At 40.8% G+C, this 17,332-nt stretch overlaps 2 protein-coding genes across 2 annotated transcripts; both read right to left on the bottom strand.

Moving 5' to 3' along the window:
- Window positions 1-7,706: 7,706 nt before the first annotated feature.
- Window positions 7,707-8,604, bottom strand: TAS2R4 (taste 2 receptor member 4). The gene is given in 5 exon segments (XM_078059858.1): window positions 7,707-7,882; window positions 7,885-8,066; window positions 8,068-8,318; window positions 8,321-8,523; window positions 8,526-8,604. Coding segments are annotated over 5 exon segments (891 nt in total).
- Window positions 8,605-13,794: 5,190 nt separating this feature from the next.
- TAS2R3 (taste 2 receptor member 3) lies at window positions 13,795-14,745 on the bottom strand. The gene has a single exon (XM_078059857.1). It carries the CDS (start codon window positions 14,743-14,745, stop codon window positions 13,795-13,797), a length of 951 nt encoding a protein of 316 aa, XP_077915983.1.
- Between the last annotated feature and the right edge of the window lie 2,587 nt (window positions 14,746-17,332).

The raw sequence follows: 17,332 nt of genomic DNA, 5'->3' as shown, positions 1-17,332 counted from the left end.
AAATAAATAAAATCATGAATGAAAGAGGAGAGATCACAACCAACACCAAAGAAATACAAACAATTATAAGAACATATTATGAGCAACTCTATGCCAGCAAATTAGATAATCTGGAAGAAATGGATGCATTCCTAGACATGTATAATCTACCAAAACTGAACCAGGAAGAAATAGAAAACCTGAACAGACCTATAACCACTAAGGAAATTGAAGCAGTAATCAAAAATCTCCCAACAAGCAAGAGCCCAGGGCCAGATGGCTTCCCAGGGGAATTCTACCAAACATTTCAAGAAGAATTAATACCTATTCTTCTGAAACTGTTCCAAAAAATAGAAATGGAAGGAAAACTTCCAAACTCGTTTTATGGGCCACCATTACCTTGATCCCCAAACCAGACAAAGACCCCATCAAAAAGGAGAATTACAGACCAATATCCTTGATGAACGTAGATGCAAAAATTCTCACCAAAATACTAGCCAAGAGGATCCAACAGTACATTAAAAGGATTATTCACCACGACTAAGTGGGATTTATCCCTGGGCTGCAGCGTTGGTTCAACATCCGCAAATCAATCAATGTGATACAATACATTAACAAAAGAAAGAACAAGAACCATATGATCCTCTCAATAGATGCAGAAAAAGCATTTGACAAAGTACAGCATCCTTTCTTGATCAAAACTCTTCAGAGTATAGGCATAGAGGGTACATACCTCAATATCATAAAAGCCATCTATGAAAAACCTACAGCGAATATCATTCTCAATGGGGAAAAACTGAGAGCTTTCCCCCTAAGGTCAGGAACACGGCAGGGAGGTCCACTATCACCACTGCTATTCAACATAGTACTAGAAGTCCTAACCACAGCAATCAGACAACAAAAAGAAATCAAACGCATCCAAATCGGCAAAGAAGAAGTCAAACTCTCACTCTTTGCAGATGATATGATACTTTATGTGGAAAACCCAAAAGACTCCACCCCAAAACTGCTAGAACTCATACAGGAATTCAGTAAAGTGGCAGGATATAAAATCCATGCACAAAAGTCAGTGGCATTCCTATACACCAACAACAAGACAGAAGAAAGAGAAATTAAGGAGTCGATCCCATTTACAATTGCACCCAAAACCATAAGATACCTAGGAATAAATCTAACCAAAGAGGCAAAGAATCTGTACTCAGAAAACTATAAAATACTCATGAAAGAAATGGAGGAAGACACAAAGAAATGGAAAAACGTTCCATGCTCATGGATTGGAAGGACAAATATTGTGAAGATGTCAATGCTACCTAGAGCAATCTACACATTTAATGCAATCCCTATCAAAATACTATCAATTTTTTTCAAAGAAATGGAACAAATAATCCTAAAATTTGTATGGAACAAGAAAAGACCCGAATAGCCAGAGGAATGTTGAAAAAGAAAAGCAAAGCTGGCAGCATCACAATTCCGGACTTCAAGCTCTATTACAAAGCTGTCATCATCAAGACAGTATGGTACTGGCACAGAAACAGACACAAAGATCAATGGAACAGAATAGAGAGCCCAGAAATGGACCCTCAACTCTATAGAACTAATCTTCGACAAAGCAGGAAAGAATGTCCAATGGAAAAAAAGACAGTCTCTTCAACAAATGGTGTTGGGAAAATTGGACAGCCACATGCAGAAGAATGAAACTGGGCCATTTCCTTACACCACACACAAAAATAGACTCAAAATGGATGAAAGACCTAAATGTGAGACAGGAATCCATCAAAATCCTAGAGCAGAACACAAGCAGCCATTTCTTTGACCTCAGCTGCAGTAACTTCTTCCTAGAAACGTCACCAAAAGCAAGGGAGGCAAGGGCAAAAATGAACTATTGGGACTTCATCAAGATAAAAAGCATTGGCACAGCAAAAGAAACAGTCAACAAAACCAAAAGACAATGCACAGAATGGGAGAAGATATTTGCAAATGACATATCAGATAAAGGGCTAATATCCAAAATCTATAAAGAACTTATCAAACTCAACACCCAAAGAACAAAGAATCCAATCAAGAAATGGGCAGAAGACATGAACAGACATTTTTCCAAAGAAGACATCCAAATGGCCAACAGACACATGAAAAAGTGCTCAACATTGCTCGGCATCAGGGAAATCCAAATCAAAACCTCAATGAGATACCACCTCACACCAGTCAGAATGGCTAAAAATAACAAGTCAGGAAATGACAGATGTTGGCGGGGATGCGGAGAAAGGGGAACCCTCCTACACTGTTGGTGGGAATGCAAGCTGGTGCAGTCACTCTGGAAAACAGTATGGAGGTGCCTCAGAAAGTTGAAAATAGAGCTACCCTACAACCCAGCAATTGCATTACTGGGTATTTACCCCAAAGATACAAATGTAGTGATCCAAAGGAGTACATGCACCCCAATGTTTATAGCAGCAATGTCCACAATAGCCAAACTGTGGAAAGAGCCAAGATGTCCATCAACAGATGAATGGATAAAGAAGATGTGGTATATATATACAATGGACTATTACGCAGCCATCAAAAAACAAAATCTTGCCACTTGCAACGACGTGGATGGAACTAGAGGGTATTATGCTAAGCGAAATAAGTCAATCAGCGAAAGACAAGTATCATATGATCTCACTGATATGAGGAATTTGAGAAACAATACAGAGGACCATAGGGGAAGGGAGGAAAAAATGAAACAAGATGAAACCAGAGAGGGAGACAAACCATAAGAGACTCTTAATCTCAGGAAACAAACTGAGGGTTGCTGGAGTGGTGGGGGGTGGGAGGGATGGGGTGGCTGGGTGATGGACATTGGGGAGGGTATATGCTATGGTGAGCACTGTGAATTGTGTAAGACTGATGAATCACAGACCTGTAGCTCTGAAACAAATAATACATTATATGTTTAAAAAAAAAGAAGATAGTAGGAAGGGTAAAATGAAGGGGGGGAAATTGGAGGGGGAGACGAACCATGAGGGACTATGGACTCTGAGAAACAAACTGAGGGTTTTAGAGGGGAGGGAGGTGGAGGGATGGGTTAGCCCATTGATGGGTATTAAGGAGGGCACGTATTGCATGGAGCACTGGGTATTATACACAAACAATGAGTCATGGAACACTACATCAAAAACTAATGATGTAATGTACGGTGACTAACATAACATAATAAAATAAAAAAAAACTAAAAAAAAAACTCAACACCCAAAAAACAAATAATCCAATTAAAAAATGGGCAGTAGACATGAACAGACATTTCTCCGAAGACATCCAGATGGCCAACAAATACATGAAAAGATGCTCAACATCACTCATCATCAGGGATATGCAAATCAAAATTACCATGAGATATCACCTCACACCTGACAGAATGGCTAAAATCAAAAACACAAGAAACAAAAAGTGTTGGCGAGGATGTGGAGAAAAAGGAACCCTCATGCACTGTTGGTGGGAATGCAAACTGGTGCAGCCACTATGGAAAACAGTATGGAGGTTCCTCAAAAAACTAAAGATTGAATTACCATATGACCCAGTAATTCCACTACTAGGTATTAACCCCCCAAAAATACAAAAACACTAATTCAAGGGTACACATGCACCCGCATGTTTATTGCAGCATTATTTACAAGAGCCAAACTATGGAAGCAGCCCGAGTGTCCATCAATATATGAATGGATAAAGAAGATGTAGTGTATATATATATATGTATATATGTATATATATATATATATATATATATATATATATATATACAACGGAATATTATTCAGCCATAAAAAATGAAATCTTGCCATTTGCAACAACATAGCCGGATCTACAGAGTATAATGCTAAGTGAAATAAATCAGAGAAAGACAAATACCATACGATTTCATTCATATGTGGAATTTAAGAAACAAAACAGATGAGCAAAGTGAAAAAGAGAGAGAGAGACAAACCAAGACAAACCAACAGACTCTTAACTATAGAGAACAAACTGATGGTTACCAGAGGAAAAGTGGGTGGGGGGGATGGGTGAAATAGGTGATGGCGATTAAAGAGAACACTTACCATGATGAAAACATAAAATAATAAAAATTTAAAATTGATATACACACATACATACACACACACACATACATACATATATATATATATATATATATATATATATATATATATATATATATATATATATACACACACACATCTCACCTAAATTTCAGGGTTAAAAGTCCCCTATCTATCTACATGATATAATGACATTTATTTCACCTAAGGAAACTAAGCACCTGTAAGATTTTTATACCTCCACCCATAAAATATTATTATATTATACAACATTAATATTATTATATTATAAAATATTAATTATATATACATATACATAGGCGCATGTACACACACACACACACACACACACACGTGTGTGTGTGTCTATATATGTATATATTAATTAGCAGCCTGGGGTGGGTTTTTCAGGCTGGACATACAGTGCTTCTGACACCCTTTTGAATATTTTCTTCTTTTTTTTAAAAGATTTTATTTATTTATTTGAGAGAGAGAGAGCATGAGCACGGGAGTGTGTGAGGGAGAAGGAGAAGCAGACTTCCTGCGGAGCACGGAGCCAATGCGGGGCTTGATCCCAGGACCCAGAGGTCATGACCTGAGCCAAAGGCAGACGCTTAACTGACTGAGCCACCCAGGTGCCCCTTGAATATTTTCTTCTTGTCTTAGAAGATAAAGCTTTATAATTGGGCATGATCCTACACTGTCCCAGTCTTTCCACCCACCTTGTGATACAGTTAAAAAAAAAAACTGGATTTTAGAATCAGAAGACAAATTGGAGCCTTGGATCCACCTTTTCCTAGTTTATGAGTCATTTATACCTGTTTGTACCTCAATTTTTTCATCTGTATAATGGGTAATACCAACATTTTCTATGAAGTTGTGAGGAACCAATAAAACTGCATGTGAAAATGTAGCTCAGACAATATTGGGCTTTAGCAGGAAGGGAAAAATGAAGGGGGGGAATCGGAGGGGGAGACGAACCAGGAGAGACTATGGACTCCGAGAAACAAACTGACAGTTTTAGAGGGGAGGGGGAGGGGGGATTGGTTAGCCCGATGATGGGTATTAAGGAGGGCACATATTGCATGGAGCACTGGGTGCTATACGCAAACAGTGAATCATGGATCACTACATCAAAAACTAATGATGTAATGTATGGTAACTAACACAACATAATAAAATAAAATAAAATAAAATTTTTAAAAATTTTTAAAAATTAAAAAATAAAGTTAAATGGTAATGTGCTCGAGCTATAGCTACCACACTGTGTGTTTCATACACAGACACCGCCCTGGCACCCACCCTTCATTTCAGAGAGTTCCTCTTCTTAACAAAGAGTTTTAAACATCCCTCCCTTTCCTGAATAGGCAGAGAATATAGGGAGGTGCAGGATATTGCTTATTAGAGAGCCTATAGTAATCCTATCTTGAAGAAATAAACTCTAAAATTTTTAAATTCTTGGTTAATAAGTATTTAGTGGCAGAGCATATTGGAAGCAGCAAAACTCCAAACCCACAACATTGCTAAAAACTCTGCCCAAAGAGGACTATGGGCAAGTGCCCAAACAAAGGAATATGGTATAGCGTAAATCTGTTGAGTAAGGCAAGAGAGACCCAAAACTACAGTGTCTGAAAGAATGGAGATGTTTATTTCCCATGAACAGTCCTGCAGTTAAGGTGTAAACAGTTCAGAGCTGGTGTGGCAGCTCCACGGTGTCAGGAACTGTGAAGCCAACTAGGATGGATGATTTCTCCACTATCCCCAGGCAGTCACTTCATCTGCTGGTCCAAGATGGCCAATCATTCATCACACCCGGCATTCCAGAGCACAGGAAGAAGAAGAGGGAAAAGGGGAAGGGAGGGCACACCTGTTCTGGGGGCACCACCTAGAAATTATACACATCACTTCTCCTCATACTCCATTGGCAGAACTTGATCACGTGGGATACCTACTTATAAGAGAAAGCTGTAAAATGTAATTCACTGCCAAAATTCTAGGTAACTAAAAATTCTATTACTATGGAAGAGAAAGGAAAGAGAACAGATTCAGAGGGACCATGAAGCTTTCTGCTACTTGTTTAGAGTTCTTATGTCATGGTGCACATTTAACCATCCTCACTAATCCTTCTTTCTCATAATCTTAAGATCCTAACATGATAAAAACCTTTTTTTTTTAGCATAAAATATTGATTTGGGTAATCTTTACTGAATAATGAATGCAGTCAAGATTCTGGTGTCCAGAATGGGAAAAATCAGGTAATTTGTAAAATTTGGAGATTTCTCATTTTTTTCTATTTTAATAAAGAGATTGTTATTTTAATAAGATTATTTACTTTGAGATGTGTAAATGTTACATAAGTATTTTATAAATACAAAAACTGTATAAGTATAAATTATTATCTCCAATTCCCATTCAAAAACTGATCAATATTCCATCTTCAGATTTCTGTTCCTCTGTAGCCAGTCCTGCTGTCTCACCTCCCCTTCCCTCAAAAAAAAGTGTTCCCCTGAAGAACTGTGCAGTGCCCATACAACTTAGTACATAAATTCATAAGCAGATGACATATATTCACCAAAAGTCTGATGCTCCCACTACCAAGCTACTGGACTGGTAAACTCTTGGCTTTCCCCTGAATTCCATATCACATGACAGGGTACAATCTTTTGTAACCTTGTGTTCAGATTGTGTTAATTTCACTATTTGGCACTTGCCTTTTTTTTTTTTTTAAGACTTTATTTATTTGAGAGAGAGCAAGACAGAGAGCATGCACAGAGGGAAAGGAAGAGGGAGAAGCAGACTCTGCTGAACACAGAGCCTGATGTGGGGCTCAATCCCAGGACCCTGAGATCATGTCCTGAGCTGAAGGCAGATGCTTAACCAACTGAGCTACCCAGGTGCCCCACACACTTGCTTTTGACCTCAGGCTAGCTCCCTAGATTTTGAGATCCTTGGAACTCTCCTGGATTGGGCTTCTGTTAAACTAATCACTTCCTTCTACCCATTAACCCTGGCCCTTCCCTTCTTTCCAGAACAAACCTAGAAATTTAGTCCTAGAGTTTCTTGATAATAATAGCTCAGTGACTGTGACCCAGCAAGGTGAGGGTTCTTTTTCTGTACATCTGCCACAATATATACCTGTTCCCTTTCATTCTTTCTCTTTCTTCCTTTTTCTCTCTAAAACTTTTTCTTTTCTTCCATTGCTCTTTGCATCCTCTTACTATGTTTTAAGCCAGTCGACTGCCTGCTGATGACGATTCACCCATTGCTAAGCCCTTACCCAGGGCTCCTCAGCTAAACCTCAAAAATTTAACTAATGATGTGAACTATAATGTATTGCTTAATTTGGGGGAACTCCCCCTTATACTTCAGTAGCCCACGGAACACCGTGGTGACTTCCACTAGCCAGGGATGCAACACCCATGCAAACTACATGATAAGTAATGTCTTAAACAAGTTCTTTAGGGAAAAAATGCCGAATATTTTAAATTTTTTTAATTGCAGAATAAACTGAAATACAGACACTCAAAGGCCGAGGAGGTCAGATCAGCAATTACAAAAATGAATTCCACAGACCGCTAGGAAAACTGCTAATGGAGAAAATCCTGCCCCCAAACCATGAGGTGACTCCAGCCACTATTTACTATTGAAATTCTACTACTTGTTGAAACAAAGTATCTCCTTTGCTTTTGTTTTCAGTTTAGGATGTGTGAGAATAATGAGAACAGAATGTCCTGGAGGGTAAATGGTGGAAATAACCATGCAGATGCATCTGGCTCCCAAATCCATCCCAACAAAAGGGAAATAATGTAGCAGAGTAGCAACTGAATAGGAATATACAGGATGAGGAAATAGATCATGAGCTTCATAGCACCCACATGAGCTTCAGTCTGGGGATTCCAAAAAATAGTGGCGTTTTTCTGCATCTTCTGTATATGTGTCCTCAAGGAATGTATGAACAAGGAAGCAGAAGTCACATTAATGAAGAACTGGAGAAATGAGCGCAAGACCAGAGATCACCAAAGACAAGACGCTCTTATTGATGTCACATCCTGTACCATTTCTCCCAGGCACAAATTCAGGAAAGCATGATGTCTGTCTGAGCACAACATACAGGAGAGTGGTGAAGGCAGAAAGCAGCCCACAGGCTAGCAGCAGCCTGGGGATCTTTGGGGAAAGATTTCATTTCAGCAGGAGAAATACTGCGTGTTGGAAGTCCGTAATCTTGACGCAGTACAAGGCATAGAGCAAGGTGACAAGCCAGAGACTAATTTAGAGTCCAAAAACATCCAACACAACAGGAAAAAAGTAGATAAGGGCACTGACCTTTCCACATTTGGAGAGATGAAGAAGTAGATGATGTTGAGTAGAAACAGTCCCAGCATAAGAAACCTGGTGATGCCCAAGCTGAAGAGGATCCTATTAGAAGAGGAGATTCTGGGGCTTTTGAGCCAAGTCTGATAATTGGCCACTGGATAAACAGATTCACAATGAGTCCTGCAAAATTCAAAACTGCTGAGACAATAATGGCAGAGAAAAAGAATATCTGAAGCATCTTTCCTCACTAAGAACTTTGCAGCCATGGTTCGGACACTGGTAACAGGAGAAATACTGAGATGCACAAGTAGGCGCCAGGACCCAGCCAGGAAGGACATTCCTTTTCTAATTGTCTCCAGTGTGGCAAATGAGCCATTAATGGTCTAAAAGCCAGCTGCTTTTCCTGAGATGCGAATCTTCCCAGGATGGCATTACTATTTCTTCATTCATATCCTGTTTTCCTTAGAAATGCCTGATTAAAATGGCCCCAGTGAACCTGGGAGTCCCCTCTGCCAAGAGAAGGACAGCTGGAGGGAAGAGTTATGGAAGGCTCCATAGGACTTCAAATCCAAGTGACAGAACTCCAGTCCAGCAATGTCTCTGTCCCTGTTTCACAGGGAATGAAGCTTTTCTTTTCACACCAGAAGATGGTGGGAATTCCCAGGCTTCACTCCTATGCACCCACCCTCATCCACACATCCGTAGGTTACTGAAATCCAGCTTCTCTCTCCCCTGTAACCTGTTGATATGTTGCAGCCCTATTTTCTCCATCTCTCATCTGGCCTTGCCAACCTTACTCTTTCATCCCTGAGCACACACAGTGATTCACAGTTGCAAACAGACCAAGTTCAAGGACTTCACACTTCCTCAAGAAAGCCTTTTCTCAATTAATTCCATCTATCAGGATGATTCCTTTACTTTGCATTCCCTCACCAGTCACATACATTTGTGCTATAATCATTTGCTGTGATATGCTTTGCTTGGAAAAAATATCAGCCTGTGTCCTTGTCTCCTCAGGCTTCCAGGGAGAGGTCCTTGTTCCTTGGTTGCTGCTTGCCCCGCCTACATTCAGGGCTGAGTCCGTGCCTGTGTTTTGCTCCCACTGACCACAACCTGGGAGCTTTTAAGCAGTCCTCAAAGAGAGGGGAAATCTGGACTCTCACCTGCCCTCCCTGTAATCCCTTTTCAGTCTCCCTCTTCCCCCTCCCACCATCCCCTGGGGACCAGAAGGAGCAGGCTTTCGCTTAGATCATGTCCTCTTATACCACCAGCAACACTGTCATAAGACTAGAACTCCATGAGGCACATTCTCCGGGCTCAACCCTGATAAGCTAAAATGCCAGTAGCTGATATTTATTGTGTAGTTACTAAGCTTTAGTTGCTAAAATACTTTACATACATTGTCTTACTTAATCCACACACCAATCCTATGAGGTATTTTATAAAATTACCTATTTTATAGTGAAGGGAACTGAAGTCCAAGGAGGTTTAGTAACTTGCCAAAGATCATGCCTCTATTAAGTGATGAGGTCAGGATTTGAATCCAATGTGTTAGGCTCCAGAAATAAGGCTCTTAGTCCCTATACTATACATTTTTCTAGCCCAGCAAAATGTAGAAACACCAGAAAATAACATACAATGTCATCAGCAGTTGTTGGGAGTTTTTGAGGTCATTTTTGCTTTCTTAAAACTTTTTGCAGAATATCAACAGAATATCAGATTTTGTCTTCCACCTATCCCAAGGCAAGAAAATCACAAACACAACTCTAAGATCTAGACAGCTCTGTTCATCAACTTGGTAAATTTCAGGGACATTATTTAAGGCAAAGGGCATTGGTAGACACTGAAACTGTTTAGAAATGTTGGAATGTATTTTGGGTTGTTTTTTTTTTAGTTTTGTTGTTTATTTATTTTCATTTATGATCTTTCTACACCCAAACTGCAGCTCAATCTCATTAAGGATCAGGATCTGTGAACTCGGCCCAAGAGTTCAGAGAACACTAAAAATGAGAAGTAGGGGCCTCTGATGGAAAATTGAAAGGTCTCATGAGCTATTGTCATAAGTTGCTGTTGATTCACGTGTTAATACACCAAAAGCAATATACCGCGATGCACTGAAGAACACATATGTTTGAGAGAGGTGGCCTTGGGAACACAAGCTCTGGCATGCAATTGCACTCCAAATGCATGGACAATTCTCATGCCCATACTTTGACCTAAGGAACCTGCTCACAGTGTGGGAAAGCCATGCTCTGGTCCCTTGCTCATGAAACAACTAGATTTGAGAGTCTTAAGGGATTTTAGTAACTAAAACTAATTTACTGAAGTAAAACAAAACAAACAAGATAGCCTCTCAGGGTTTCTCAAAACAGGGCCTGAGGTATTAGGTAATTCTTCCCCAGGCACTGGGGACTCATTGAAGAGCTGCCAGGGGGTGCCTGGGTGGCTCAGTCAGTTAAGCCTCTGTCTTCAGCCCAGGTCATGATTCCAGGGTCCTAGGATTGAGCCTCATGTTGTCGTAGGGCTCCCTGTTCAGCAGGGAGCCTGCTTCTCCCTCTCCCTCTGCCCCTCGCCCTGCTCGTACTTTCTTTTTCTCTCTCTCAAATAAATAAATAAAATCTTTAAAAAAAAAAAAAAAGAGTTGGCAGATTAGGTATTTCCCCTCTATTTAGAAGACCAGATCCTCTCCAAAATAGCCAAAACTTCCCAGCATCGTGCCTCTAGCAACAGATGAGAGACTCCTTTCCTCAGCAACTCACCCACTACCCAGACTCATGTCCCCACTCTCACCCCTAACTTTGATTAATGGCAGTCCACATGTGACTGATGTCATATAACAGAGTCCGATATTTTCCAGGAGCCACCACCAAACTTCTCTGAAAGAAGAAACAGGAGCAGCTGGGGATACCACACATACGAATCTGATTTCCTTTACTCTCAGTGAAGGTAACTGTGCACTCAGCCAATTGGACTACCACAACACGCTCCCACTCAGAATTCTGTTTCCATCCACACTCCAGTGAAGTGACTGACAGTCCTAACTTCAGCCTGTTCACTGCACCGTATCTGAATCTGTTAGGTTAGGGTAGGATTTAATGGAGCCACAGTGGGAACAGAAGGGAGGGATTCTTCAGAAGTTAGCCAGACATCAAGAACCAAAAAGCAGCTAAGCCAAAATCTCCAGTCAGATGTTACATTCAATTAAAAGAGAGAATTGGATGTTACATTCAGTTAAAAGAGAGAAAAACCCCCACACCTAAACTAGAAGGCAGAATCAGGAAGTCAGATTAAGAACTAAAGAACCAGAAGGTCAGAGCTAAGCAGAGAAGTCGTCCAAGTGACAGAAAGTAGGAGCAAGTGCTCAAGAGTGGGTGACAATGAATTCAAGAGTGGGGATCTGGGTTAACAAAGCAGGTGCCAATCAAGACAGCATGGATTTCCATAGTTACACTTCCCTGTGCTGCAAAGCAGCACAGATTTTTACTAATTACAAAAGTACCCATTTCAGAATCCCTATATTGTAGTGAATTATGAATGAATATTAAACAATTATTTTAAGTTTCAACAGATCAGAATTTTATGTCAGAATTAGGAATTTTCCTTTTCTTTATTATGTTCAATTAGCCAACATATAGCACATCATTAGTCTTTGATGCCACAGCTTCAAGAAGCAAGTATCAATTTGAAAACAAACAGTGCAGACCAAAAGACATTTATTCCTGTAACTTTAGAAATTAATACATAAATCCCAGAACAATCCCCAAATTAATTTCTGGTTACATATGACCAAATGCCAAGTAGTATGGGGATCCTTAATGCTATGTCAAAATATCACTCATTCCACAAAATAATAATAATAGCAATAATAGTTATTGTTTACTCCACCTGGGACTCTAAGCAATTTTCATCTGGTAACTCACTCGCTCCTTCCAGCAACCCTATCAACAACATACTATTACTATTCCCACTTTACAAATGAAGAAGGTGAAATAGAGAGAAGAGAAAAAACTTCCCCAAAGTCACCCAGTTCACAGGGGCCGGGGCTAGAACCCAGGTATCTGCCTTCAGGCCCAGATTCATAGCCACAACGCTCTACACCTGACAGCCCATTAACGACAGAAAGCTGGATTCAGATTTGCCACGGGACGTAACTGTATACATTCATGAGTCTGAGAATTCTTCATGATCGTAAGTAATAACATTCTCACTGACTTCTGACACTGTTCAGTGATAGGATAGAAATCAATGCCTGTGTAACTGTATTAAAAGAAAATGTATTGAACTTATAAAAACTGCTTATATTATTCTTTCATAAAACTCTCAAGTTTTCAAAGCTCATATGCATCTTGGTTAGTTTAAAAAACAAAAAACTGCTTGGACTTTTGCCCGATCTAAAAAATAAAAAATTACTTGGCAATTTACTTCAGCCAAACGATAAAGGAATGCCAGGACTCCTGAAGTAAAATGACCACCACCAGACTGGACTGGAGCCTAATAGCCAAGGGTCTTGATTCTCATTCCCATGCTTTTGTCCTCATACGGTGGATGTGTGGAAACTCATCTCCTGTGCGAACTGCTCCGGCTACACAATTCACTGATAGTCAGATACCAGCTTCATGGAGCAAGGGCTCTATAGAGTATGCTGGGGCACGTTGCCTCCTGAATCCCTAGTACCCTGTGAAGTCAGTGTCACCGTCCGCATTTTAAAATGAGGGAAGAGAGGGGCACCTGGGTGGCTCAGATGTTAAGCGTCTGCCTTGGGCTCAGGTCATGGTCCCAGGGTCCTGGGATAGAGCCCCGCATCGGGCTCCCTGCTCCGCGGGAAGCCTGCTTCTCCCTCTCCCACTCCCCCTGCTTGTGTTCCCTCTCTCGCTGTGTCTTTCTCTGTCAAATAAATAAATAAAATCTTAAAAAAAAAAATGCAACCTTTAAAAAAATAAAATAAAATAAAATAAAATGAGGGAAGAGAGGATCAGAGAGAAAATGAAAGTAACTCACCAAAGGCCAAAAGTCTTGGAAATGGACAGAACCAGAATTCAAACCCAAGTCTGTGGAACTGCAAAGCTTTTGCTCTTTCCCTCAGGCCCATTACACTGTTTTATTTACATCAGCTCATCACTGTCCCTATAAACTTGAAGTTAAAGCTAGGAATCAGCTCATTACATTGATAGCTATTAAAATACAACTCTACGTCTATACAGTGAGAGTGTTCTTATTATATTGACATTTTCCAGAGACTGTTTCACTCTCTCCAAAACCACCATACAAAGAGAAGCCATGAGACGTGTCCCCAGTGGGCCAAGGCAATGCAGTCGTGTCTCTCTCCTCCTGATGTCACAGAACGGGTGCCACGGAAGGGTCAGGAAAAGCCCTTAGCCTTGAACCAGACCGAAGGACTCCCAGGCTCCCACCTGTGCCCTCAGTCACTCTATGGGGCAAAAGGTCCCTTGAATCCAGGCTTCCGATGGCCAGGCTCACACCACAGCATCTCCACAAATGTCTGCTTCAGCTTGTTGTTTCCCAGAATGAGAATGAATGAGTGGCTAGCAGGATAAAACACTGTAACTACTTCTCCGATTATATTAACCATCTCAGATCCTGGTATGAAATAACTGGATGATGTAATCAAAAAGGCCAGAAAGTAAAGCAGGACGAGAAAGAAGAAAGAGACGATGATTTTGATGGCTCTCTGGTGGGCCTCAGTGCTTGGATCTCTGGAGCTGATGCCACCTTGCTGCAGCTGCTGCATGTGTCTCCCCAGAGAAAGGATGAGCAGAAAGTAGGTGGCCAGAGACACAATTAGAGGAGGGAGGTTCCACAGAGTCCCAAGAACATGGATCACTTTGTATTCATTTCTTTTCTTTCTAAAGTGCTCGGTCACATTCCCTGTGCCTTCGATCCCACTGAGAACAGAATAGATCTTAACTTCCTGGATCAGAGATATGGCACTGACACACGATAAGAACAGGGCACCCAAAATCATGTGTACGACCACCCTGGAAACTCTCCACTTGAGCCAGAGGAATGTAGGATGGGAGAAACTGCCAATTTTCAGGCAGTAGAGGACACTGAGACAGGTGGCAAGCCAAATGCTCAGGTGCTTTGTAAATGTCCAGAAAATATCAATAATCTGCATCACTATCCCTTCATCATGTATTTTGGAAGAGAACACCATTAAAACACCATCAACCAAGAGAATCCACAGCAGAACGATCCTGGAGAGAGCCAGGTTAGTGACGATGAAGTCAGACAAAGAGACCGTCTTGTTCTTGAACCAGCTGCTGCCATTGACCAGTACTATGAAACCATTCCCCAGCATCCCCAGAATGAACTCAGTGGCAAACAGAACCAGGAACATCCATTTCTCCAGCCCTGACATGTCAGCTACCAGGTAGACCTGACCTTGTTCTTTCTGTTGATGGACAATCTCCTTGCTGACTTGAAATTTCTCTCTGTGAATCTGTCACTTCTACCTGTTGCTTCGCTGTACCTGTCTCTTATCTCTGCCCAATTCAGTCTGTTGTAGAGCACAGTTTAGTGAACCCTCTCTGGATCTTTCCGATTAGTCTGTCCTCTTCACAGATGGCATGGACTGTCACATTCCATTTATGATCTAAACTCAGTAGCTCTTTGCCAAAATGCAAATGGAGTAGTATTCAATGTCACACAAAGAAGGAAGAGATCTGACTCACAAAGAAGGTGAGGATTTGCACCCAATTCCAAAGGGAGGGGGGCTCCGAGCCACCCAGGACAGAAAGGTGCATGACCAGAAGAGTCATACAGAATCACTCTGAAGAGTAAGAAGTCTTCTTCCTGGGAGGAGAATCAGGGACACACACAGAAAGGGGGAGATCAGAATTCCACCAGAAGGCACTATCAAAGTCACTCTGGAGGGAGGTTTAAGTGCATGAAACAGAGAAAGTTCAATGCCACTGGTGCTGGGTTAGAATTAAAAGGTGTGCCTCTTAGAGTATGCCTTACATGAGGGGGCTCCAAGTTCTACCCTAGTGAGCCATATCATGGGAAATTCTTAACTATTTGAGTATTTAAATGATAACAATAATGAATTATTGTAGATTTTCAGAGTGCATGACCCCTGTATCAATACGTCAACAGTAGTTCAGGCTGATAGAAATCACACACAGACAATCTCTTCAACCAAAGAAGCCTTATTTATGTAAAACAGTGCCTTACAAATTTTGACCATGGCCAACAGTAATACTTTTTATATGGTTTTATATATATCACCTATATATACATATTATGCTGGGAACACAAAGCATTCACAAAACAATTATTTCCCTTTTCTAGATGTGTGGCAGTCTGATATTTTCTATCCTGTTCTATTTCTTCCAATGCTGCTTGCATATTACAAACTTCATTTTACAACTTACGAATGAGTTGTGATAAATACTGTTTGAAAACACTGATCTGAAGGATGGAGAGAGAAATCAATGCCATCAAGATACAAAGCAGAGAGTTTAGCAACACTATCCAAATAATGGAGGGATATATTTTCAGGTCCCCTCAAAAGGACCTCACACAGTAGCGGATGGCAAATCTCCACAAACAATACATAGTCTCTGCTGGATACACGCCAAGAAGCCAGGTGAACCTCATCAGTCTTGGCATTATGTGGTATACAATATGATTACAGAGCACTACCAAGAATACTCGGACATAAACACAGTCCTCCTTAATAATCACCCTCAGCTTTCTCGGGCTAACTTTACAACCTCGCCAAATGCTCCTGAACTCTGTGCTACAGAATTAGAATAAGGCAGTTCCCAACTGTCTCTGGCATTTTTTTAACAGGACCTAAGCCCAGGTGTAGGGCTGATCCCACAACCTACCACCACCGCTGTTCAGTTTTTTTCTCACGGCCTCGGTTCTATAGATGCACATTTTTGTTCTTATGATACCTTTTACATCCCCTCATAAGAAGAAATACACTAATAAGATTCCTCTACCCAAGTATAGAATTATCCAATGAGAAGAAACTTTAGAATACATACATATGAGAATTCATGTATCACTTATGTCTGATCATACAGTTTTACAAGTCCTATTATTTTTACCCCTTCCAAAATTAGAATGTTTACCTTTTTATAAGTCATTATTTAGCAATTTAGGGTTAACAATAATTTTTCTTTCTCAGTTTTTATTCTTTCCCAGGACAGTGTTTCCATGCATACCACATTAGCTGGTGACCAGAGTTCAATTTCAGAGTTTAAAAGACATCATTGGAAGAAAAAGAAAAGAAAAGACATTGTTGGATATCAGCATTATCACTGCTATTACACTGATATGAATTATGAGCCCATAGTTATACCATTCCCCCTTCTTAATAAACACTACAACTATCATACTATGACTAATATCATAGCATTAGTAATGGCTGCTTCCAAAATGTACATTCACCATCCTCCACTGAAACAGCCACATATATTCAAGTCCAACTCTACAAAATGTGCATCTTTAAACATGGTTTGTTAGGGATCAATGCCAGAGCCATGGTACCTGATCCTTGGATCTTTCATCCCAGGCTGCAGACATCTAGAAAGACTACTGCTCTCAACTATTCTTCTGAGTAAAAGAACAAAGGAAGTGTATCAGTCAGGGCGTCCACAGGAAGCAACTGGCACAAACTGGGTAATTCCAGAAGGGTGTTAAAGCGGAATTATTTACAAAAGTGTGGACAGAGGATGGGGAAACCATAAACAGCTAGCGCAGTGCCGCAGGGCTCAGAACAGTGGGGCACCACATCGCCATACCACTCTGAGAAACAGAGAGCTATGTGGAGGGGACCTCCTGACAGTCGCTGAGATTTTTCAGTTGGGAGACCCCAAAGAGAGTGCGCTGAGAGAATAAACCTCAAAACACAGGCCAGCAGACCAATAAGACACTGCACTATCATCTTCCTCCCCTTCATTATTCTGGCACTTTCTCCACAGGGACTTGGGCAT

This window comes from Halichoerus grypus, chromosome 12 (assembly GCF_964656455.1).
Source record: "Halichoerus grypus chromosome 12, mHalGry1.hap1.1, whole genome shotgun sequence".
NCBI classification, from domain to species: Eukaryota; Metazoa; Chordata; class Mammalia; order Carnivora; family Phocidae; genus Halichoerus; species Halichoerus grypus.
The sequence above is the reverse complement of the archived record's forward strand: the minus strand, read 5'-3'. Positions and strand labels throughout refer to the sequence as shown.